Raw genomic sequence first — 25,443 nt, forward strand, 5'->3', positions numbered from 1 at the left:
TTATATTTAATCCAGTTGACTCATGTAACTTCTGCTATTATATTTCTGAAATTTATTTGCGTTTTCTTATCCAGAGCTTAATTAAACAGCCACAATTTTTTATGGTGTTTGTAAGCAGTGAGGACCTGGTGCCCAAAAGCAGAGGCATTTTTTTCCCCACAAAGACTCATTTTCTCAAATGAATATGAAAGGGCTGGCTATTATACTAGTTTTTTTTTTTAATTTATGCCTGCATTCAATTGACATGAAGTAGAGATTATGTTTTATAAATACATAACCCACAAAAATTCAACAATGTTTTTACAATTCAGAAAAAAAAACTGAAAAAATGAAACAATTCCAAACAATTCAAAACTATTAAATTAAAACGGTGTGTAAAACTCACATGAAAATCCATTTGTGGAAAACAAATGTGAGAGATTTCCAAAGTGACACTGTCTTTCTCCATTCAATGAATCATTTCTTTATGCTCAAACATCACTGCTACACAACCTCTGGAAAAGCCAGCAGAGATGATGCTGAAAAGCCATTCATTTTTCAACTGTACATTCAATTTTCAGACTCCACAGGAAAGTTTTTTAACATTTGTTGCTCTTTGCGAACACGCATTCTCTCTTTGAAGTCCTCCAACTCTTTCCTCTGAAAACAAACATAGAAACAAGAGTTCTTTACTGTACAGCCTAATAAAATCCTCAATGAATGGCTAAAAAGAAACAACCATTAGTTTGGTTCCAAATCTAAACAGTCCTGAAGTGTCCGTGTGCTATCCAACATCCAAATAGCTGTCTGTTTTTAGATCTGTTTTACTTAGAAATATATAACAAAAAAAGCACACCGGAGAGTCTGACAACAGTCTGGCATTACTCAAGTCTGTGTGTGACTTTGTGCATAACACTTACTTGCATTCTCTCGTTAGGGGGGAAGATTTCCCTCTTTATTGTCCCATCGCACAGAGAGAGAGAGATATTTGTTATTACAAGTAAAGTACGCTTAAGTAACTGAACACATGCGTGATCAAAACGTATACTTACTTTTCTCTTTACTACATACTCTTCAAAGTACTCTGCTTGGTTTGAGATCCAAAACATGGCCACAGGAAAAGACAGATACAACATCATCTGCTCAAAACAAAAACAAAAACCATCAGCTTAGGTCGCTTACAGGAAAACTGATGGTAACAACTAGCTAGCTCGCAAAGGAAACATTAGAAAATACATGAACTCAAACAGTATATGCAACAAATGACCGTTAAACCTATTTTCTAACATATAGTACTTACCCTAAATACCTCTATTTTAACACCCATTTTCACAGTGACTTTGTATGTATAACGACAAAATGTTATCTAAACTCAATGCTCCATAGCCAAAGACCTTCAGACTACTTCCGGGTCTCTAGACGGGCCAATCACTTGATAAATACGACGCATGCGTGTGAAGAAAAGTTTTTTTTACCCATGTTAAATGTAACGTAATGTAATCCAAATGAGATAAAGGCATTTGTCTATATATCATATATCTTTTCTCTTTCCACATGCATATTTTTAAAATTAGAAACTAACCTTTGAAACGCGCTTTGGTTTAATGAAAGCATTTTAACCGCAGTTGTCCACTGAGGGGCTCCAGACTATTGCTTTTTATGTGCAATTTAGCCAATATATTTGTTTATATATATTTATTACGACAAAAGGTATTTTAAATGCCACCTGTATACTGATTTGTAATGCAGTAATAAATTTAAAAAAATACTCAGCTTGATGTTTAACGATTTGACTAGAGTGTAGTATATTTTGTGCTTTTAGGCTAATTATCTTTGGTCATTGCAGCATCTTTAAACTTTTTTCTTACTTCATTGTAGTTGTATGGACCCTATGATGAAATGAAAACGTATTACTTGTTTTAAAAAGATGCAGTGCATATATATTGTGGTACATATTGCACAGTATCTCCCTAGTTGCTCTGAAGTTGCAGACGCAGTGTGGATCCGTGACACGCTCTTTACGTCCGCAGCTCAAGACCTACGTGTGACGTCATCGACAACGAGAGGTGTTCAGGATCCTCGGAGAGAAAGATCCCGCGCGCCCTGGCAACCTGATAAACCCAGGTAAATGCCGTTGTTTCAAACATTATTCTGCCTATCATGATGTCTCAGTAAGCAGTGTGAGTTGACAGCAAGAAACACGGGATCAGACGTGTAAATGCTTAGGAGGTAGCACTGATGCCCGGCGTCTACTGAGACCGTTCTCTTGCACGGCGGCCTATTCTGGGTAGCTAGCTTGCTAGCTACAGCTAGTTGGCAGTTGTCTATCAAAAGACACAATAACTGCACCTACATTGTGTGTCGATCGTACATCCCTTGCCCGCCTCACTCAATGTTTGCCCCAGATATGCTACAAATAGTCCAAGGAATGATGTTGGGACTACCATGTTGGGCGTCTATTGCTAGTTTGCTCGTCGACTATCTTGTTGTGGGAGACGGTGACGCCGTCACGGTGATGGTGGCGCACACTCAGACTGAGGCTATTTGAGAAACCAGTCAATTGAACAATCAACGGGGGAAATAGGTTTAATGTTGATTTACTAAAGCTTACTGTCACGATCTTGGAAACAAAATTCTGTAATGTCCGTTTGCCTTCTGTTCTGCAGTGCATGGCACTGACGTCCATTGCGAAACCCAGGCAATAATCTATGCCCTGTGGCCTAACGTTGGGATGTTAGCTTCTCGACGATGGTCGCTCGCCAGCAGTAATTGCCTTGCAATTTATAGTTTTATCCACCACATCCGGTTTATGTTTCTATGCAAGATAGTTATGTAAGGGCCCGTAGTGCACATGTCACTAACATGGCTGTATATCACAGACACAAAGCAGTGACATTCATCCGACTGGTGTCTTCCACAGACCACTCCACTGAGGCCCGTTACTTGGTATACTGTCACTTATGAGACATCCACTGCTTTAAAGTTACCATGGGTTTTGTTGTCGGAAAGCTAATGTGAAACGTACAATAGTACAAGTTTGTCTTATGACAGATACGAGCTTACGTGCAATTGCATGTTTATTTGGAATGGCTTTTTTTGCCTAAATGTGTAAAGATGCTGTGCCTTTTTCTTACTGTTTCTTGCTGTTTCTGAAGCAGCGTTTTTAAGTTTGTTACAGTGGCCTGACCTCTCCTGGTAATGTATATATATGTCATGGGTCAGTTTTGTGATGAACTAATATATGTTGTCAGTGTCCCCACTTTGTGAGCATGTTAAAAGGCCTGGTTTGGGTCAAAGGGCATGCAAATGCCAACAAAATCAAACAACCTTTGAGAGCTGGTGTATTAATCACACAACTCCAAATTAATTTTACTAGCTGTAATGGGCATATGTCTAGGAAAATAATGAGATAAAGACCTTGAATACACTTGCTAGGGCAGTATTTCAAATGTATTCCCAGAGCTTGGACTTACTTTTCTAGCATCTCTTTTTTTTGATGCTGTTCTCTTTGGTTTAGTTGTCATGGTAACACCATCCTTGGCCTAGTTGTAAATGACCCCTAAATAAAAAGGAGAGTGGTTTGAGAACAAATGAGCGAGCAAACAAAATCTATTATACTGTGTGAATATATGTTTTGTTTGCTAGTACTCTTGCATGAGTGTCATAGGGCTTTTACAACTATCTCCCCAATAGTTTCTCTTTAGACGCATTAAGAATGTGTTATTATACTGTGGTATTTAGGGTCTTATATGTTACAGTATTATTCACCATATTTCAGTTCATTGTCACTTCAAATATAATTGATTGATTCGTTGGGAACTTGCCTCAACGTGAATTCTCAGATGCAACAGTTTCATCCCTCAGAAAACGGTGATGCTTACATGTGTCTCTTTATTAGGAATGGGCAGGTCTGTAAAGTTTTACCCACACCAGATCGTTTTATGAAAACCAATCCACACTATATCCTCCCTCACAATAACTCAATATTTTCAAAATTCTTGTACATGGGAATTTTTGGTATATTGTGGAGGTTATCTGGGATCTTATTCCCTTGCTAAAATTTAGATTGCTGCAAATTAGCTAACATCGTTTGCCTAAGACAGAGATCCAGTGATATTAGTCCCGTGTAAATCAGTGTGTCTGTATTTTTTGAAACATATATTTTTCTTCATTTCTCTGCATCTTTGCCAAGCTTCTTTTCTGCTTAAGATTGCAAATAATAACTTAAGGTGGCCTGTGTTGCTACACACAAAATGATCAAAAGGGCAAAGTGTTGATGGATGAATGGTACGATTGATATACGACAGCATTAAGTAACGTAACTGTCTATAAAGAGGCTCAGTAGATCTATATCACAGTCTTCTATGTAACAAGGATAAAGTCAGTTTGAGTAATAGACTTCACAAATCTCTTGCAAATGCACAATGAGACGTCCACAGGTAAAAATAATCCTGTACAAACAAAGCTGATAGTTCAATTTTATCCAGTTATCTTTCTCTTTTAGGATTGAACAAGTAGCTACACTTTCAAAGTGTACACGATGGAATTCATTCAGGCATGTTGCTCATAATAAAAGCAGGGCCAACATAAAGACCTACATGTCTACCTACATGTAGCAACTAAGCACAGTACGGTCACTATAGGTTAACATCCTCTGTCACATAACCTGCTCCACTTCCTGGTAACAACAAACATCTATAAAACACATCTATTTATGTTTGTCAAAAATATTTGGTTATAGATAAAGCACTGGAGGAACTGTGGGTTTGTGTAAAATATACCTAACCCACTGAACCACTGGTTAGTTTGTTGGTTAGGAGTTGACTGGTCTTTATGAAAGATCACACATTTACATTAGCAGCAAGATATCTTTATACATATACAGCTGAGTTATGCTTAATAATATCTGACAGTCATTTAAGCCTGGAATGGGAATAGGAATTGCACAGCTTTAATAACATTACACTAGGCACAAGAACATGAATGGCCTATGTGAATGCCTGTGTATTGAAGACGATAAAGTGAGCATTGTTAACATAGCATTGACGTAGAATCACCATTCTGCTGTCTGTGTCTGTCCACCATGCACATGTTTTTCCTATATATTCTTCTGTTTTGCTCACTTGTTGTGTCCCCTGCTAAACTATGTTCTCATGTTGTCAGGTAGTCAACAGGGTTTTTAGGGTTTTTTAAAAGGAACAGTCAGCAGGTTTTAACTGTAAATAATACTGTGCTCAAGTGAGCCACAGCTGCAAAGCAATGGCAAGAACATCTAAACCTCTATCCCTGAAAATAAGATGAAATTACTATAGGGATGAGGGTAGGTTTATGTTCTGGATTACTTTTAGTCATTCCCAGACATAATCTGATGGATTTGATTGATTCATTATATACAGTAGTTAAACATTTTAATCAACAGAATAGTACTGTAGACATTTAGCATCACTTAAAGGAGCAAATTTTGCCTTTCTCCAGAAAGGAACCCTGTTGTCGTATTGACCTTTCTATTGTTACTTGCGGTGTTTATGTATGTTGGACTGAGACTAGAGACATCAACGTTTTGTGGAATATGAATTGCTAGAAGTCTGTGTCTATATTGCTGATGGAAGACTACCTTGGAAAAGCTCTATGTAGGGACAAACGTGTAGCACATTGACAGTAAAATATCCAACACAAAGATTTAATGTGCTTAAAAAGAGATGTCTGGTGCTTTAGTACAGCTGACATAATGATGGGAATCCTTCCTGTACTGGCTTTCCTTCTCTGCCCCCTCTTGTCCCCTCCCTCCATGTTGCCGTCATATTAGCTTTATACAGGAAGTAATGTCAAAGCAACCAACCAATAGCTGTGATTATTATAATGGCACCTGTTATGGGTTAAGAAGTAAAAAAGTACAATGATAGAAAACATGTCCGAAAGTTAGGTTGTTGACTAGCAAGTGGAAACAAAATATACTGCAAACTAGATAGCCATATAATAAAATGTTTCATTATAACCACAAAGTATGTTTTTCAGTACATTTATGTATTATTTGGCACAAACCAAATATTCACAAGTGAATGCCACACATTGCAAATTGCCGTTCTCCTTTTTCTCCACTGTTGGTCCCTGTAGATTTTGGCTGCTCCAGTACTCTGATTAATGGAAGCACTCTCAGACTTCCTTCCAGAGTCTCAGTTTGTGTGTACTGCTGCCTCTTCCTATGACCCAACCCCCAGTCTGAAAGCAATCCTTTGCTTTTCCCCTTCCTCTGACTATCTTCCCTTCCTCCCTTCTTCCTTGTGACTGAATACGATCTCCCCCCACCCATCCAGTGACAGGGCCATCGGTTTGGCCTTCTCTGAATTGCTGTAGGTCGGAGCTTTGTCACTCTGGCAGCTGCTGTATTGTTTCAGGGAATGGTGCATATGGCACGTGGACAGGGAAGTGGGTCTGTGAGGACAACATCACTGCCTGGCTACTGCACTGAAGTACTGCCTCTTGTTTTATTTGGGAAAACGGACATCATGCAGTGCACCCACCAGTCACCTGACAACTATACATTGCACGAGTTGGTTCTTGCATGATCTCTTGAGATTTTGACATCTGACCAATTTGGAAAGTGTGGGTGTGTGTGTGCCTGTATGCATGCACATTAACCCTAAAATTGGTTTGTCTTTGCCTCTGATTGTGTAAATTATGCATGTACACATGGCTAGACATATTGTGAACACTTAACACTGATGCATTATTTTGTGTCAATGTCAGCATAATATACTGTAGTATCCACTCACCATCCCAGAGGCTTCTTAATTGGTTAGGTTCTCTTAAAAACAGGCTGCTATTATCTTGTTATATCTTCTGTGTTAATGTGGGATATGCTGGTATTAGGAGAATATTAGGAGGATTATGGAAACATGATGGTTTGCTATTCACCCTTTCCTATTTCAGAAGGGGAAATGCCTAATTCAACTGTTTTTTGGATATAAAAAATAGGCAGATGTTATTTGAAGGATACAGGTAATAACCAGAGGTAACCAGGTAATAACATGAGTGGATGTGAATAAGAACATATTGCTTATGTTAACAGCTTAGGCAGATTATCTTCTTTTTCAGAATAATTGTAATTATGTTTGTATCATGTTTGTTTCCTGCCTATAGCTGGGGACAGGAGATTTAGATAGTTTTAGGTTTATGAGACATGCCTTGGGGCGTACCTGTAGTATCAATGGGAGAGTTAATAACACTATGCAACATTGACCCCTTGTGTAGTGATTTTTTTTTTACTCAATCTGAACAGCACAACACAGCTGGATTTAGCGCGGACGCATTTATGCGATATTTGAAAATAGGTCTGAACGTATCTAGCTTAAAATCTATCCGAATTCAATTTCCCCAAGTGACAAGTCTGAACAGGGTCATTAGCAGGATCAATAATGTGCCAACTACAACACTGTGAAATCTCTTGTCGTTTGTTCTTTTTGCACTCGCAAACATTCACTCAGACCTCAAACAACCTACAACAGAGGATGGCAGGATAAAGTTGTTTTTAATGGTATGACAGAATAGTATCTCTTTACCAGGGTTAAGACGCAGCATTTTGAATTAAGGTGGACGACAGGGTGCAGGGTAAACAGTCTATGTATATCACATCTGTCTATTAATATTAAAAGCCTGGACACCGTGGCAGCTGTCCTAACAAATGTTGCCTGATTCATTCATCATCACACAAAAATATGTTTTTTCTGGCAGTGTCAGTACTTTTGAATTCTGGTTATTATAATTGCTACCTGGTATATATTTACTAAAATGACAAATGATGCAGTCATATCCTAAATTAAATTTGTCTCTTGTAAGTAGAAAATGCAATCACAGTCAGTCTTACAAATTGAAACTCTTTTGTACTTCCTGCTGCTAATACAGTGTAGTAATGGTACTGAAATGACCTCAACAGTTTGTGAAGCCAAAGAACATTTTTCATATCGAGTAGGTCAGCAACAATATGAAGTCTTGCTGCTAGATGACAAGAGGACAGAGTGCAAATAAGGGAGCCCTTAAATTGGTGGGGGAAGGTGTCTACAAGATTACTCTAAGGAAGGAGAGTGGGTGGGGGTGGGGCATGATGAAATGGACGGAGAAAAAGACAGGAAGGGGGTGGGGTGTTAAGGTGTAACAGAGTGAGAGAGAAAAGAGAGCAAGGACCTCGAGCTATTGATGGGGAAAGAGGGGAGGGGTGGAATGAGCAGGCGCGTAGGAGAGAGAGGGAGGGGTGTGTGTGGGCTGAGGCTTTGCTGAATGAGGAAGCAGCAGAGCCATTTTTACTGTTGAGTAACTGCATGCTGGTCTGCCTGTGCTAGAGAGAGGGTGAGAGAGCGAGCTAGAGGAATAAAGTGCTCCTCCTGGATTGTATTGGAGCCCTCTCCTCTCTCTCACCTTCCCCTCTCCTCCTTGTACACCTCTTGCCTGCTGCTTGTGTCCATGTAAGTTGTGGAGGCCCTGGAGAGGACACACAATGGAGCGAAGAGCCTGTGGCAACTGGGCCGTTGTACTGCTGAGAGGGGGATGGGGTAGAGAGAGGACCGGTTCACACAGCTAACACAGCCTGCCGGCTGTAGGTTTCCAACAGCCTCTCCTCCCCGCTTGGGCCCACTGTTTCCAGGCTGGGCCCTTTTCCTGGAACAGCCACCCTCAAACTCTGCTTGGACTACACTAAGGATTACTCACCGTGTTCTGTGGGATTTTTGGATACATACTGGTGCCTGAAGAAGAAATTTCTTTTATGTTTTGAATGAGAGAAGAGGAAAAACAAACTTCAATATATTTCTTTTTGTGCCCCGTTCTGGCTTTTGGTTTCTGTTTTTGTTTAGTAGATTTCATAAATGGATTACAAGATGCATGCCAAATCAAACGATTTGCTGGATTTTCAAAAACTGGATGCCCTTCTGGAAAAAATTGCACACTCGGTCTCTGTGAAAAGGTAATGTTATCTGGTGGGCTAGATTTTCCTCGAAACGTAGCAGTTTAACTTTACAGTCACTGATTTCTTTACTAAGACGTAAAAAATGTTTTAATTTAGATACATGGTTTAAATGCTGAGGAGAAAAAAAATCAAGACCAGCTGGAGTTGTGATTCTTGTGGTTAGAACTATCTGTAGTTTTACATGGCCCAGTACCCCAATCTAGAATCTTATGTCTTCGTCGTTGTGTTGAGAATAGTATTGTTATACAGATTTCAGCCAGAAGCCATGAACCTACCTCCTGGAGAGAAAAGGGGGGGGGGTTTGGGGGAAGGGGACTATTGGGAAAGAGTGAGGCTGTGTGTGGCAGTAGTAGAAATATCTCCTTATTCCTGGCAGGGTTTGGCTCACTTAACCGTGCCAGCTGGAAGTTTAACTTGAAAGAACTGACATGATTCTTGCCTCTTCCTGTTAAATGCCTGACTCATGGTTAGTCTATTTGAGTCCATTTGTGCGCTCATGCTCTGACTCACACTGTGGGTGCTTGTAATCAACACTCAGTGAACTTGTTGAAAGTTTTCAGTCTTTCAAGAAAATATTGAGGTAAAACTATTTTATCAGATTGAATTAAGTCTCCTTTTAAAGCCTGTAAGACGGATGTAAACAAACACTAATGTTTTACTTTTCTTGCATTAAGAAAATCTGACGTAGTACAGGTCATGTGCAGTTACTATTCAGTTGGTAGCCATTCAAAACAAGGATTTGGACCCACTGAATAGAAAAAAAAATACAGTGCACCGGCCAAGAAGTGTTGGAGAGTTACCATAGAAACATCAGCAACAATTATTCCCCTTGAAGCAACAATTCAAAGATACTTACATAAGGTACATACATTTCTTTCCTTGAAATGTTTTTATTGAAACAACTGACACTGCAGTAATTATTACATTAATCAGATGTCATTCACAAATGATGCAAACATTTCAAGTTATGGTTTGAAATTGTTTAGCCTACCAGATTACCCAGAGATTATTACTCTCTTGAGTTTAATATACCAACGAGACAGTTGGTCAGATGATATAGGTAAAGTTGACCGTTGACTGTAATCTTTGGTATGTGGTCATCAATGTTTTTGTTGGTGCCAAACTTAGTGCAGTACCACTTATTATTAATTGATCACAGTGTTGTTTAATCTATCTTTACCGTTGTTAGGTTACAATACTTTTTGTATTATTCATTTTTATGTCCTATTTATTATTGGTGTACATTTCAAGATTTATAAAAAATAGTGTTATATATATCTAAATGTACCTTTTCAGCATTCTGACTTATCCTGAAATAATTGCTCACTTAGACTTAGTGAGCTCACAATATCGAGGAGTTTACAATACCAACACAAAACACCCTTATGGGCTTCATCGAGCATCAAATCTAAGATACTAACAGCAAAGACTTCCAAAGCCCAAAGAATCAGCATTTCAATGGAATCAATACGTTGTTGTATACTGGGTGAAGTTAGCGTTGTAGTGGAGCTCCTCCTTGGAGAAGAGAGTACGGTGATTTTATGAAAGAGTGAAAAGACTAGTGAATAAACAGGGAGTGGTTTTTTTGGCCTCGTCACTGTAGTTCCATTAAATATTTATTTCTTTGCTTTTAGGCAATACACAGGCCACACTGACACTTAGGAGGGCCTCAAGTGGAATCTACAGGCCTACATTAGAAAAAACATGTTGGACAGTCATTTTAAAGCTTCACACAAGCCCAGATTTCCTAGTATGAGACCAGGACCATTTCCTCCCCAGAAAACATTCCACAGCAGTCTGCGGTGATGTATGGTCAGGTTAAAGGTCAACTGTTATTCCAGAGCTGAAAGCATTGTGGGTCATGCTGCAGCAGGAAGTGAACCTCTTGATTGACCTTGTGTTGTGGCTTCTGCAGACTTCATTTGTCTCACATGCCAACAATGCTGTTTCACCTGGACTGCAGGTCATTAAGAGTAATTCTAACATTTGATACAATATATAGACTGTGAATATTAGTAACATATAATCATAAGATCCTGTGGCCGCTCCCCTTATGATCTTATGTTTTATAATCACATGTATTTGTGTTTTCTGGCCTTGAGGTCATTTAACTCAGTGAAGGGCAGAGTAATGAACAATTATGCACCATGGAGTCAATCCACTACTCCACCAGTGTTGAGAAGTAGTTCGAACCTAGCACAGACTAGGCATAAACACACCAGAGCTACATTTCTTGATGTAGTTCGACGATGACACTTGTTATTGACTTACATGTCAATTATGACTTAAGTGAACTGTTGATACAAAATGCATTTTTTGTGTGCAATTCATAAGAGTCTATACCTGACCATATTTGCCATTACAAAGCATTTTATTGTGTTGTTTATTATTCCATTCTCTTGTAATATAATATCCTATACACATGTGTTAGACTATCAATGGTTTGATGAGTGCGACTGAAGTGTGCAAAGATGGGCAAGTAAATGTCATTAAAAAAAAAACCACATCATCAGCATTGTCTCGTCAAATATACTGATTGCATGTACTGTAGTGCCCAAATCCCACAAGAGCTCTTTCCCTGTTTAATTGCATCTGTGTCTGTGTTATGAGAAGTTTGTTTACACTTTGTTACATTGTTACAGTACTTTAATGTCAATGATAGTCACAGTGTGAGAGTGCTTGTCACTGATGTTAATGAGCCGTTGAGGACCATCTGGCAGGAGTGTGTGTGCGTATGTGAGGAGACTTTGCTCCACACAGCAGAACTATGCACCAGCTGGAGCAAGCTCATATCATGGCTACCCTTTTGACTCTGTTCTTGTAGAAAGCTTCTGCTGCTCTGTGTCTGCTTCGAACTCAGTCACTTGTCCTCTACCTGACCAAGTTTTTAGTAAAGACTACCTACTCACTTCAGACTGATTGATTTTGTCCCCAGTAGACTGGTTTATCATCAGCATCCAACTTAAAAGTGATTTCAAATTGTCTCTCTTCTGTTTTCTAGGTGACAGATTAGGAATATAACTAGTTATTGGAAGAAAACAATGATGAGTTAATATGAGATTGATGTTTTTATATCTCTGTGGAGGAGGAGTTGGGCAATGCATGTGTGTATTGCCATTCTCATCAAAATGTTACTCTGCATTGTTCTGCAGTTTTCTTCTATTTGTTTGGGTGCAGTGTTGGTGTTTACCTGCTTGCTGTGGGAGACCGGTTGTACCCTGCCGTAGTCAAGCAATTTGCTCTTATCTCTGGTTGAAGAATTTTAATTAAAAAACATTTGGTACTTTGCAAAAATGACAATGGCACCTCTTGTTATTGTTGTGATTGCAGGCTTTTCATGATGGCAGTAAGGGCATGCTATTTTGAGTTTATTCCCCTGAGTACATAGCCAGACTTCCTGATAAGTTAGTCAGTAGTTGTCATTCTTGTTTGGTCAGGTCACAGAAACACTATTATAAACACCTGTAATATTGTGTGCTGTCTTATTGTGTTCTTGCAAAAGGGTCTATATTGGAGGAGCATTTTACAAAACAGTCTGTTACTTTTGTATGAATGGTAATCATGATATTTAATTATTGCCAATTTATAATCTCTTAATTGAGATTGTTTAGCAAAAACATTCAAATATTAAGTGTATAAGTGTTTTTTTACCCAGCCCTTACAAGTTTTGTTTACTGTGCTACTCATGAATATTTGTACTCTTCAGTCTAGAGAAATTGTGCTTTTTCTATATTGTTTATACTTATACCTTGTACTTTTTGCCTCCAACCACTGTCTCAGTAAGATCAGCATTGTTTCTTATCACATGTGGTCATTGAGGATATTAGTTAGGCCAGTTAGTCTCTCCAACGTATTGGGTGAGTGCCTCAGGGAGGCCAAGACAGTGATCATGTGGCGCACAAACTGCTTCCCTTTGTTCAGAAAATGACTCATCAGGAATGAGATTAGTCACAGATCCATACAGTGTTGTGTGTTTATCTTTCAAGGACCTGTTGTGGGTGTTGATTTCAGGGTGCAAGACTGGAAGTCTAACTTGTTTCTTATACAGGCTTCGGCACCCTTATGATCTGTGCTGTTTTCCCTAAGAACACTGTGGCTGGTAGTCTATTTTTAGTTGAGTATTTCTAGATAATCGTTTGTCCTTGTTTTAGTCGTAACACCCTGTATGAAAGTAATATCCCTGGCTACCTGGAAGCAAGCTGTGTGTACCACTGAGTGTGTAGTGGAAGTGTAGCGTAGCTGCCAGATGATACTAATGCTTACCCCCACTCTCCATCCCTGTCCACCCACATCCTTCTGACTTCTTCAGCCATTCGACGGGGGGGATCCTTAAAAAACAGTTGGACCAAACAACAACAATATTCTCTGTTCATCTCACATTAGTTTTTTTTATATAATCCAGGTGCTCCTGGACATAGAGTAGATTGACAGGCAGGGCATATTAATTCCTATTTCATATATAAACCTTAATGTCTAGAGATAAAATTTAGTTTTATCTAGCTGCCCTGCATCTGACCTGTTAATAAACCATAAGCAGAAAATGTCCTGCAGGAGATGGATGCTATTTTTCTGCCACCATTTATTTTGTTTATTTACAATTAGATCAACATCAGAGATCTAACTAACAATTAAACGTGAAATATTTGAATAAAACAATGTCAACTTTTTATTTTTATTAGGAAGGTGTTTATATTTACTCTAATGGCAGTATGCTCTTTTCCAGAGAGTCCAGCGAGGAGTGCAATGGGATCAGTGGTGCTCTGTCAGTGGAGTCTGTGCCGGGGCCAAGACTGAACTGGTGTCCTGCCAACACCACTACCCCTGTCCCTGCTCCAGCTCCCACTTTCGCTCCCACACTGGGGCACCAGCCCATACTCTGCCCTGTAAGAATGGGGGACGGTCTGGACACAGCGCAGATGTCGGGCAGCAGCAGCAGCAGCCAGGGGCAGGCCCAGCAAACGGGCAATCCCTGTGCCCCTGAGTACATCAATCCTGAAAGGCCAAAGCGCCAGACCAATCAGCTGCAATACCTGCTGAAGGTGGTGGTGAAAACCCTCTGGAAACACCAGTTTGCCTGGCCGTTTCATGCACCAGTGGATGCACTCAAACTTAACCTGCCTGTAAGTACTGGTCATGTATACCTCAAAATGTTCATACTCCCATTTGGCATCTCTTACAAACTCCCCACAGGTTTTCAGTGTCTGCATATTCCAGCCTTACACCCATATATTCTTAACTGTGACTTCTTTATGTGTGAGCAGTTATGTAGTTGGTCTAATTTTTTTCTTTTTTAACTCTGCAAAGAGATAAGTGCATGGTAAGCTAAAAGAAACGACAATCAGTCTCTTATTTGGTTGTCATAAGAGACAGACTTGCAGAAATCTGCACTATGAGTTATGCTAATACATCATACTGTATATGCCACTCCTGACCATGTGTTCCAACATGGTTATTTACACATTAGTGGCATGGAGATGGCTGTCCTTTATTGTGCTGAAGCATAACTGGTTGCAGACTGTGAGTGTTGAAAATGACCTGTCAAAAAGCAGACATTAGTCAGTGTCCATGCATCCACAATCTGAAAAGTTGGCTTGACGAGTGAGCACATGTTGAGTAACAAATAAGTAATTTCAGTATAATTGACAATATGTGCATACCAGTTAATGATGTGACTCCATCTTAAAGTTTACAAGCTGAGAGTTCGTTGGTGACATTCTTCTGTGCAACCATTTCAGGACTACTACACAATAATCAAGAACCCTATGGATATGGGAACAATCAAAAAAAGGCTTGAGAACAGTTACTACCAGAATGCCCAAGAATGTATCCAAGACTTCAACACAATGTTTACCAACTGCTACATATATAACAAGGTAAAGTTAGTTGTACACCGGAGCCATTGTTACAATAATGTGATAAAAATGTAATATGCTTCCGTGTTGACTAAGAGTGTTTGTCTCCCTCTGCAGTCTGGAGATGACATAGTCTTAATGGCTGAGGCTTTGGAGAAGGCTTTCCTCCAAAAGGTTACAGAAATGCCTCAGGAAGAAATTGAGATTGTTGTCATGACAGGAAAGGGTCGAGGGCGTGGCCGGAGAGAATCGGGTATGTGTAACAGCCTGTTTTGCGTTTTATACATTTTCTATACAAGTCTCTATATTTATCAAAGCGTCTTGTTCCCTCACCAAGGTCTAAACATGAAACCAGGGGCCATCATTGATACTTTATCCACAACTCCTCAAACACGTGGTCTGTCAAACTTCTCGGCAGTACAGCAGACTCGAGGACCGGTGCAGGGCCCACCTTCACTACCTCCCCAGTCTTTGATGCAGGCCCTGCCACCCCATATGCCCCCAACGTTACCCAGCCACGCACCACAGCTTGGAGCTCCTTACTCCCTTGGCCAAGCAGACTGTGCTCCTCAAATTCCTATCATGACTTCTGTGCCTCACCCTGGACCTCAGACCTCCCTTCCCCCAGCATCCATCCAGAGTGCTGCCCCCCTACTACAGAACTCTATAACTATGACCAAAGTGAGTGACTTAAACAGGGGAGTATGTTTAAACGGATGTGCTTATTACATTTTGAAATCTCACCCTAATAGTCTTTTCCACTTTGTCCTTTCTTTGTCCTGTTTTTGTATTTACTGCTCTATAGCAAAGAAAGAGCCAAAAAAGGAAAGCAGACACTACAACACCCACAGCAAACGACCAACTGAGTGAGTCTTCACCAGCAGAATCCAAGTCTGGGAAGACATTACCCAGGCGAGAGAGCACCCGACCTACAAAACTGATAAAGAAGGAGGCTCCAGACTCTCAGCATCACATAGGCATGGGGGGTGGACCAAGTGGGGGACTTAGCCCCAAACCACAGGATCAACTAGGATATTGTGCTGGTCTGGTTAGGGATATGCTGTCAAAGAAACACACTGCTTATGCCTGGCCATTTTACAAACCTGTTGATGTGGAGGCTCTGGGACTGCACGATTATCACGATATAATCAAACATCCAATGGACCTCAGTACCGTCAAGGTATGTTCTCATTAGCAATAGCAGAGACTGATATTGTGGCATTCTAGGAACCCAACGTAATTAACATCACTGATGTGTTTAATAGATCAAGCTGGATAACAGACAATACCGGGACCCCCAGGAGTTTGCTGCTGATGTACGATTAATGTTTTCCAACTGTTACAAATATAATCCACCAGACCATGAGGTGGTAGCAATGGCACGCAAACTACAGGTACACAAACACACAAGCCACAGGGTTACTGTTCTATATATTTGTTTATTACCTGGTAACAGACTTGTTCATTTTGGCTGTGTTTTAATTGTTGTTCAGATTAATGTGTTTGATTCTGTCCTGTTTGTTGCTTTTGATTTTATAGGATGTCTTTGAGATGCGTTTCGCCAAGATGCCAGATGAACCCGAAAGCAAACCTCAAGTTTCTGCTCCAGCTCCAACGCTCCACCATCCAGCCCCTGTGAAGCCTCAGCCCTCTTTGGCCCATGTTGCCTCATCCTCAGACAGTTCCAGTGACTCATCCTCTGAGTCTGAGTCTTCTACCGATGACTCTGAAGAGGAGAGAGCCCAGAGGTTGGCAGAACTCCAGGAACAGGTCAGTAACTGCAACTTTATTTATAGCGCACTAAGAATATAGTAAAACAAAACAATTTTAAATTGTTCAGATCTACAAGGGCAACACCTGCAGAGCTGGGTCCATATGCCATCACCTCAGACTTAGAATCATTAAAATGTATGATGTTCAGTAGCATCCAAGATTTAATGTCCTTCAAACACATATGCAGTGTATGAGTTCACAGAGAGCCCATCTTTGAAGTAATCCCAGCAAACAAGGAAGATTTGTGGTGGTAGCACAGTTGTTGTCCAGCTCTGATAAATCTTTGTTGAAAACTGTTTTTAATCTCTGTTCATGCAGTTGAAGGCTGTTCATGAGCAGCTGGCCGCCCTGTCCCAACCACAAGCCAGCAAACCAAAGAGAAAAGAGAAAGAAAAGAAAGAGAAGAAGAAAGATAAGCATAAGAAGAAAGGAGGCATGCCTGGCCTTGTGGATGAGATTCAGGATGCTACATCTGTTTCCCAGCTGAAGAAGATGAAGACCAGTAACAATAACAACAAAGAGATTGTATCCAAGAAGAAAACCAGGTCAGTACTAAACTTTCTCCTTGCAGTTGAGCCAAACATTGATATAAGTATCAAGCTCATAAGTATCAACCTCATGTTACACAAATTACACATAATATTAATATTAAAGTTAATCTTTATTATGTCTTGTACTGTAGATGTTGATGTTGGTCTGTTGTCATTGTAAAAATAGCCTCAAGTGCCATTTGTCGGAAGGTTACTAAATAAATTTATAGCATTACATATAGCAATCATTTCTACTTTCTGTATTTTATCTCTGTAGTAAAAAGGAGGGGATGAAAAGCAATCACCCCTCCATCCTGCAGCCAGTTCCCAGTATGGAGGATGATTTGGGAGCTACTGGATCTTCAGTCACGGGGGAAAAGTGCAAGCCTATGACATATGAGGAGAAGAGGCAGCTAAGCTTGGACATCAACAAGCTTCCTGGTGACAAGCTTGGCCGTGTGGTGCATATTATCCAGTCCAGAGAGCCTTCACTCAAAAACTCAAACCCTGATGAGATTGAGATAGACTTTGAAACGCTAAAGCCTTCCACTCTGCGTGAGCTGGAGAGATATGTGTCTTCCTGCCTCCGCAAGAAGAAAAAGGTTCCAGGTAAGTCTTTATGAAATCAGCACAGATAGCTGTGTAATAATGAAATGTGAAATTACACTGTATTACCATGCTGTATATTGGGCATTTATGAACATGTAGTTGTTGTGTTTGTAGTTGAGAAGACTGTAGAGTCCATTGTCGCCTCCAAAAAAACAGGATCTTCTTCTGAGAGCAGTGGCTCTAGCTCAGAGAGCGAGGCTGAGGGTGAGTTGCTACAAATTTGACTATCCAAATTTTCTTATTCAAAAAAACAAGCATCCAACTCACAATCGGTCCAATTCTGTTTTTCAGGAATGATGAAACAGCCAAAAAAGAAAAACCAATCTGTTAAGGAGGGGAAGAAGTCCCATCCTCATCTGCAGACTGGCCCATCCCAGCCAGGGCTTCAGTCCCAAGCTGTGGGCCTCCAGTCCAACAGTCAGATGAAGCAGCTTCAGCAGCAGCATCAGCCATCTCCTGCAGGCTTCATGGCACCCCCTGTTGCTGCTCTGGAGTCTTCCCAGTTACTAGAGACTAGCTTTGAGTCTCTGCCACCATTCGGCCAGCCCCTTATGCATCTGTCCCACCACACAGGCAATTCCTCCTCACCTGCTCCTCCACACCTCAATGCTCATTCTGCTGGGCCGGTGTCCCCTGAGACACACCCCTTCCTCAACCAGCATCCCGTCCTCCCATCTCCAGGTAAGATTATATGCAGGGGCTGCACTTTTGACAGGTCCAGTACAAATGGCTACTTAGACTTGTGTTTTTTTTCCAGCTGTGACTAGACTAATTGCTTCTACAGAGTATAGCAGTTTCCATGCAGAGCACAGAATATTGTTGTACAGCCACTTTATGCCAATCAGAAAATTAAAAAAAACAGCAGGTGATACATTTCTGACAAATTAGCTAATATATTAATTACAACTTTTCCCCCTTTACTTTTCCTGCAACTCTAGCCTTACACAGTTCCATGCCTCAGCAGCCTTCTCGGCCCAGTCACAAGGCAGCACCTCTTCATCCCAAACTCCCTCAACAACAACCAGTGCCACCCCAACCACAGCAAACCCTGCAGCAGCAACCACAGCAGCTTCAGCCCCAGTCAGCACCACCACAGCATCAGCTGTCTTCGCAGATCCTCCACCCTCCTCAGCCTCAGCACCAGCGGCCCATGTCACCACCAACACTTACACCCCAGGGGCTGCTGTCTTCCCAGCCTCCCCAGATGCTGCTGGAAGATGATGAGGAACCAGGGTCTACAACGCCTTTAAACCAAGTACAGTTGTATCTACAGCAGTTCCAGCAAGCCCGTCAGCCTCAGCAGTCCATGCAGACGCTTCAGGCACAGGCGCGCCATCAACAGCAGCAGCAGCCGGGACAGACCTCTCTCCTGCAGTCTGTCCAGGGACAAACTCAGCTGTCTTCTCAGACTCCTCTCCCTCCTCCCCAGATCACTGTTCAGTCCCAGCCACCGCCTGCCCCATCACATCAACCCTTGCCCCAACAAATGCCCCCACACCAGGCTCGTCACATGCAGCACACTCAGCAACAACCACAACCACAACAGCAGCAATTGAACTACCAGCAGGGTCCTGGACTCACTGGTCAGTCCCAGGGATCACAACACAAAGTATCCATGCCCACCAACAAAGCACAGCAAATCATCCATCAGCAGCAAGAGCAGCCCTCCCCTCGGCCAATCAAGGCTGATCCTTACAGCACTGGTAGGTCTGAAAAGATGAGACAAAATACTGTGGGTAAAAAAACAATTTTTATTTCCATACCTTCTGTTGACAGGTCATATGAGGGACAACCCATCTCCTCTCATGATGCATTCCCCACAACTTCCCCAGTATCCACCTGTGGCACATCAGTCTCCACCTCACAACATGCAGCCCAAAAAGGTGAGAAACCTCCACTGACGAGATTCTGTATTCTTGGTGAGTGTTGAGGCCTACATAGTGTCTGACTTTGACTCCATTTGCTTGCCATGTAGCAGAGGCCGCCTGGAAACCAAGTTGTAATAAAGGAGGAGAAACTTCCTCCATCACCAGTGATGAGAGGAGAGCCATTTAATCCTGCAATGAGACCAGAGCATCACAAACATCCTGACAGCAAGCCCTCTCAGCCTGGGCACGGCCAACAGAGTGAGAAATCCTTTGTTTTACCTTTGCCTTTGCATTAAAACACAAATTGCACAAGATACTGACTATGCTTGCGTGTACTTCTGTCTTGAGCAGATGTAAAGTTGATGGACAGCTCACAACCTGTCATCCGCTCCTCCGAGCCCAGCGGGCCTCCCACCTCTCTGCAAGACAAGGATAAGTTCAAGCAGGAGTGCAAGACTCCCACTGCACCTAAAAAGGTACAGGTAGGTGCCAAAGTCAGGTTTCAGATTTTTATACCTCCCTCTTTGTGTGTTACTTCACACCCAAAAAGTTTGAAATATAAATACAAAACAGACGCCATGGTCTTTATATCCCCTTCATCCTGTTTCTGTGTCCATTCCTTCAGGATGTGAAACTGAAGAGTATGGGCTCATGGGCCAGCCTGGCACAAAAGTCCACATCTACACCATTATCAGCTGTGAAGTCATCGAGTGACAGTTTTGAGCAGTTCCGTCGTGTTGCAAGGGAGAAAGAAGAGAGGGAGAAAGCATTGAAGGCCCAAGCTGAGCAGGCGGAAAAAGACCGGCTACGCAGAGAGCAGGACAAACTGCGGTAAGAAAAAAGGCTTACACATTTTGTCAAAAAATGCTTTAGGAAATAGGCATGTTATAGAAAAATAGAAAATGTCTGTGTGGGTTTACAGTGGTGTGAGTGGCCTAGAAAATAAGATCCTCTGGATTGTAAAGTGATGTAATCTGCCATCTAGTGGCCATTTTGCCGAACAACACCAAGGACACAGCAATGGAAGGACTTGATTCATTAAAAAAATATATGGAAAAAATACAGTGCTCAAAAAAAGGGAACACTAAAACAATCTCCTCCCAGACCTGGAGTAAAGCATCAGTCAACTCCTGGTGCAACGTGGTGTTGGTGGATGGAACGAGACATGATATCCCAGATCTGTTTGCTTGATTAGATTTAGTTCTGGGGAATGGGCCGGCAGCCACACTTCAGCCACATGAGGCCTACCATTGTCATGCATCAGAAACCACTGCACCAGCATATGGTCTCACAATGGGTCTGAGGATCTCATCCCAGTACCTTATGGCAGTCAGGATACCTCTGGCTAGCACATGGAGGGGGCTGTGCCTCCAAAGAAATGCCTCCCCACACCATTACTGACCCACCACCAAACCGGTCATGCTGGAAGATGTTGCAGGCAGCAGAACGTTCTCCATAGCATCTCCAGACTCTGTCACGTCTGTCACATGTGCTCAGTGTGAACCTGCTCTCATCTGTGAAGAGCACAGGGCGCCAATGGTGAATCTCCCAATCTTGGTGTTCTCTGGCAAATGCCAGTCACCCTGCACAGTGTTGGGCTGTAAGCACAAGCCCCACTTGTGGACGTTGGGCCCTCATACCACCCTCATGGAGTCTGTTTCTGGCAGTTTGAGCAGAAACATGTACATTAGTGGCCTGCTGGAGGTTATGTTGCAGGGCTCTGGCAGTGCTCCTCCTGTTCCTCCTTGCACAAAAAAGGGGGGAGCCGTCCTGCTGCTGGGTTGTTGCCCTCCTACGGCCCCCTCCACATCTCCTGGTGTACTGGCCTGTGTCCTGGTATCTCCTCCATGCTCTGGACACTGTGCTGACAGACACAGCAAACCTTCTTGCCACAGCTCTCATTGATGCGCCATCCTGGATGAGCTGCACTACCTGAGCAACTTGTGTGGGTTGTAGACACCACCTCATGCTACCTCTAGGGGTGAGAGCACTGACAAAATGCAAAAGTGATCAAACATCAGGCAGAAAGGATGAGAACAGAGAAATGGTCTGTGGTCAGCACCTGCAGAACCTCTGCTTTATAGGGGTTGTCTTGATAATTGCCTCTCATTTCCACCTGTTGTCTGTTCTATTTGCACAACAGCAGCTGAAACTGATTCACAATCAGTGTTGATCCTAACTGGACTGGATTTCACTGAAGTGTGATTGACTTGGAGTTACATTGTATTGTTTAAGTGTTCCCTTTATTTTACTTTTTTGAGCAGTGCATTATAATTTTGAGTGCTATTAGTGACCAAGCAGCAGGACCATAAATTAACCCTCTAAGGCTCAAAATCCCATGAGAAATCCTTTACAACAAGCAGTCTTGTCATAGAAAATCATTGAGTATTGGGCTGATCTACAGGCTTTCTAAAGTTGATGTTCCAAGTAGAAGTGCTTGTAAAAATGTATGTAAGTTCCTTCAACTTGTAGCCATCATTGTCCCATCGATTGTACCCAAGCCATAGTAGTGTAGTGCTATGTCCATTTTTTAGACACACCCAGCAGGGCCTCATATATAGCTGTGAGGACATCTCTCACATAGCCATGATTTCTCTTTTGAAGCATGAAAAGCCTTTGATTTCACCTGGTCTGAATTTTTGGTCTTCTCAGAGGTCGGGATGAAGAAGACTTGATGGAGCCCAGTAGGAGGGTGCATGAGGAGCCTCGCAGGCGTCTTGAGCAGCAGCATATTCAACCCCCCTCACAACAACAACAACAACAACAGCAGCAGCAGCAGCAGCAGCAGCAGGTGGCACAGCAGGAGCCCCAGCCAGCTGCCATTCAGCAGCTTCCTCAACCCCCCACACCTCCTCAGCCTGCAACACAAAACTCATTAGACCAACAGAGGGAGCTAGCACGCCGCCGAGAGCAGGAGAGGAGGAGGCGAGAAGCGGTGAGATTATTGTTTTTGGTCTTATTACTCTTTAGATCTGTAGGATACTTAACATGTAATACAGATGACAGAGGGCTCTCTAAGATGCCTGTTTTAAAGAGTAACAGTGAGAAATGAAAATATGTTTACATTGTTGCTGTCAATGGCTTATGTGTAGCTAATTCAAATGACACACTTTTCTCTCTCCAGATGGCAGCGACTATTGACATGAATTTCCAAAGTGATTTAATGGCTATCTTTGAAGAGAACCTGTTTTGAGGAGTGGAACAGCTGAAACGTAACTGCAAAAAAAACTAAACAGAAAGAAAGAGTGGATGATGTAAACTTACTCTGAAGTAAAGACCTGGCGACCATGCACCACACAGGAACATGGTCTGTATGTATATGCCACGGGCTCTGTTAAGACTGACATAGGACAGTGTGACAGGGCGGTCACAGCTCTCTCCGCCCTCGTGGACTGAACACGCTCTGGTTGTTTGGGATGTCATTTCCTGGGGATGTTGCATTGCCTGCCTGATGTCTCATAACAGGAGAAAGAGAGGACCCCTGTTGGCACTGCTGCCTTCGTCACACTCAGATTCTTACAGTGTGCACAGGCACAGACATCCCACTGACTACGATAAATGCTCTGATAATGTACTGACAGACTGAGCAGAGATGTTTTGAAACTGCCAGATGTCTGCGATGGTGAAGAAGACTGGTCTTTTATGTTTTGTTCATTGTAAGTGAATACATGAAATGAGTCGTGGGTGGGAGGGGCAACTTCCATACTGTAAATCATGTATATTTCTCAGCAGAGGAGGTACAGTTTGCCTTACACTTCTTTCGTAAAACAGACTTATGTTGTATGGCCTGCACACGTGGACAAACAAATAACATTTACAAACAGGACTAGGAGCAGTGCAGATGTTTTTCATCACCTAGTATCTACTGTAAAGAAGTATTTTCTTATACTACAATAACTCTTTATTTTGGATCTATCTTTTTTTTCTCTTTAGGTCTTTGAATCTTTACACCAACACACTCCGCCAGCTACATCTATGCCAAACAACCCGTACCTTTTATGCTAAATTACTTGTCCTAAACCATGGTAGGTAGCTAGTGGGGGGGAAATGAATATATGCATTATCATAGTTCCACAAGTATTTATCAAAAACAGAATTTTGATTCGTCTTGCTTTGTATTTTTGTCGGCAGGAGACAGGAAGGTCCGGTTGTTTATAAACTTTAGTTGGAGTATGTTTTCACTACAAGTGTCGCACCATTATTTGTATTACACCCAATGTTGGTAAAATTCATATCGTTTGGCTTATTCACACTACTGGATCTGTTCAGCCCCTTGCTGCTCCCTCTGAGGGTTCAATGAACACGCTGGAGGCAGGAAGGGGGAAATCAGGGGAATCAGACAAACACTTCACACCTTTCTGTAGCTGTTACTTGAATCAGGTTAGTAGGTAGTAGTTAGTGGGACCTGGACAGAGCTCCCAGTTTTTCCCAGGTTTTTATTTTTTGCATCAAATTGTCTCCTAAATCACTCGAGGGCACACCGTCAACAGTACAAAGTGAAAAGATTACAGAACTTGAGAAATGAAAAATGCTGAAAAACCGGTTTTGGTTTCTATCTTTGTTCTTGTTTGATAATAGTGGATGTGAGTTCTAATTCTGTTTGTTAGAGACATTGTTGGACCCTGAGGATGGGATGAAATCTGAATGTGTCTTGTCCTCTCTACTTGTCTCTTATGGTGTTTTTTCTCCAGTGCCTGTATTGTATTGCAATTCTCGTTGGCTTATATTACACTTTGAGGGTGGGGGGGTGAGAGGGGTTAGAGAGTGGGTGAGTTGGGAGAGGGAGGTGTAATATTTGAATGGGGAGGGAGATTTTTGAAAGTTTGTCTTAAAAAAAAAGTAATAAAAAAACGTGCAGACAGCGTTTTATATTTTACCCGTTGTCGATATTCGGGTTTTAAATTTAGTTTTAGCTGGACTTCTATGAGTGTACACACCTGACAACTACTTTCTCATTTTGTTCAGTCAACAGATTTTAGGTAGATATGTTTCAGCATTGCCACACTAGCGTTTGAGTCTGGTCTGTGAGTGTGACTGTAAATTTGGACGACTGTGTGATTGTGTGTGTTTTTTTTTTTTTTTTTCTAGCGTGTGGTGCAAGGAGGCATGTTCCCTGATGTAGATAAGCATTCTATTGATGAGGAGAATAAAAACATGAGCAGTACTTAAGGAGAACTTGTTTCTGTGCTTAAGTCACCTTTTTTCATTTCTATAAAGTCCACCATATATGAATATATAATTTTATTATTAGACTGTTTTGAAAGGGGAAGAAAACGTCATTCCTTTTTAGCCTTTTTTTTCCTTCACACAATAACTGTTGGACATAATGTGCCATGAGTTCTACAGAGAATGTGCTGACCTGCAGCTCAGCCCAGAGTTTGCTTTATTCAGGTATTTTATTTTGTGTTACATTTGTTCTGTTTTTGTTTTGTTTTTCCAACATTTTCCTCGATTATCATTTAGTATGTGAGTGGTCTATCGAGGTCTCTGATTAAGTCTGTTATGATCATTGAATAAACTCATCTCTTTTATAGAAAATAAAAAAATAAACAAAATGTACTTTTCTCCTGTATTTTTGTTGATGTTTCAGATTTTACATGTAGTTAAAATTACATTTAATTTTGCAGAATTAATAACAATTTCCATGTCAACACAGTACTCACAGTACTCACTGACTACTCAAAGTACCTTAGATATTGCTAATAATTCACAGTTTTTATAGTTTTTGTATATTAGTTTGTAGCATTGATTTATTTTAAAATCTGAAACTGAAAACATGACTGTTAAGGTGGATGGTTTAAAAATATTATTTTAAAAATCAAACTTATGAGCCTCTATCAAATGAAATATTCAGATTTCAGCCAATATTTATT

At 41.4% G+C, this 25,443-nt stretch overlaps 2 protein-coding genes across 3 annotated transcripts; one reads left to right on the plus strand and one right to left on the minus strand.

Annotated features, from left to right (window-relative positions):
• Window positions 1-200: 200 nt before the first annotated feature.
• Window positions 201-1,409, minus strand: pet100 (PET100 cytochrome c oxidase chaperone). The gene is made up of 4 exons (XM_028413081.1): window positions 1,280-1,409; window positions 1,032-1,118; window positions 900-932; window positions 201-639 (listed from the first exon to the last, which is right to left on the minus strand). Exons 1-4 carry the CDS (start codon window positions 1,304-1,306, stop codon window positions 550-552), a joined length of 237 nt encoding a protein of 78 aa, XP_028268882.1. The 5' UTR covers window positions 1,307-1,409; the 3' UTR covers window positions 201-549.
• A 6,858-nt stretch (window positions 1,410-8,267) lies between these two features.
• Window positions 8,268-24,734, plus strand: brd4 (bromodomain containing 4). Of its 2 annotated transcripts, none has more exons than XM_028413006.1 (19): window positions 8,268-8,935; window positions 13,662-14,058; window positions 14,674-14,811; window positions 14,908-15,043; window positions 15,128-15,471; window positions 15,596-15,970; window positions 16,056-16,184; window positions 16,330-16,560; window positions 16,882-17,108; window positions 17,371-17,702; window positions 17,817-17,906; window positions 17,994-18,383; window positions 18,641-19,405; window positions 19,479-19,585; window positions 19,678-19,828; window positions 19,922-20,052; window positions 20,196-20,401; window positions 22,223-22,505; window positions 22,695-24,734. In XM_028413006.1, exons 1-19 carry the CDS (start codon window positions 8,838-8,840, stop codon window positions 22,761-22,763), a joined length of 4,599 nt encoding a protein of 1,532 aa, XP_028268807.1. In that variant the 5' UTR covers window positions 8,268-8,837; the 3' UTR covers window positions 22,764-24,734. The 2 variants fall into 2 exon arrangements, with proteins under 2 accessions (XP_028268807.1, XP_028268808.1); XM_028413007.1 differs by having other exon boundaries at window positions 19,922-20,046.
• The last annotated feature ends 709 nt before the right edge of the window (window positions 24,735-25,443 follow it).

This window comes from Parambassis ranga, chromosome 8, assembly GCF_900634625.1.
Source record: "Parambassis ranga chromosome 8, fParRan2.1, whole genome shotgun sequence".
NCBI classification, from domain to species: domain Eukaryota; kingdom Metazoa; phylum Chordata; class Actinopteri; family Ambassidae; genus Parambassis; species Parambassis ranga.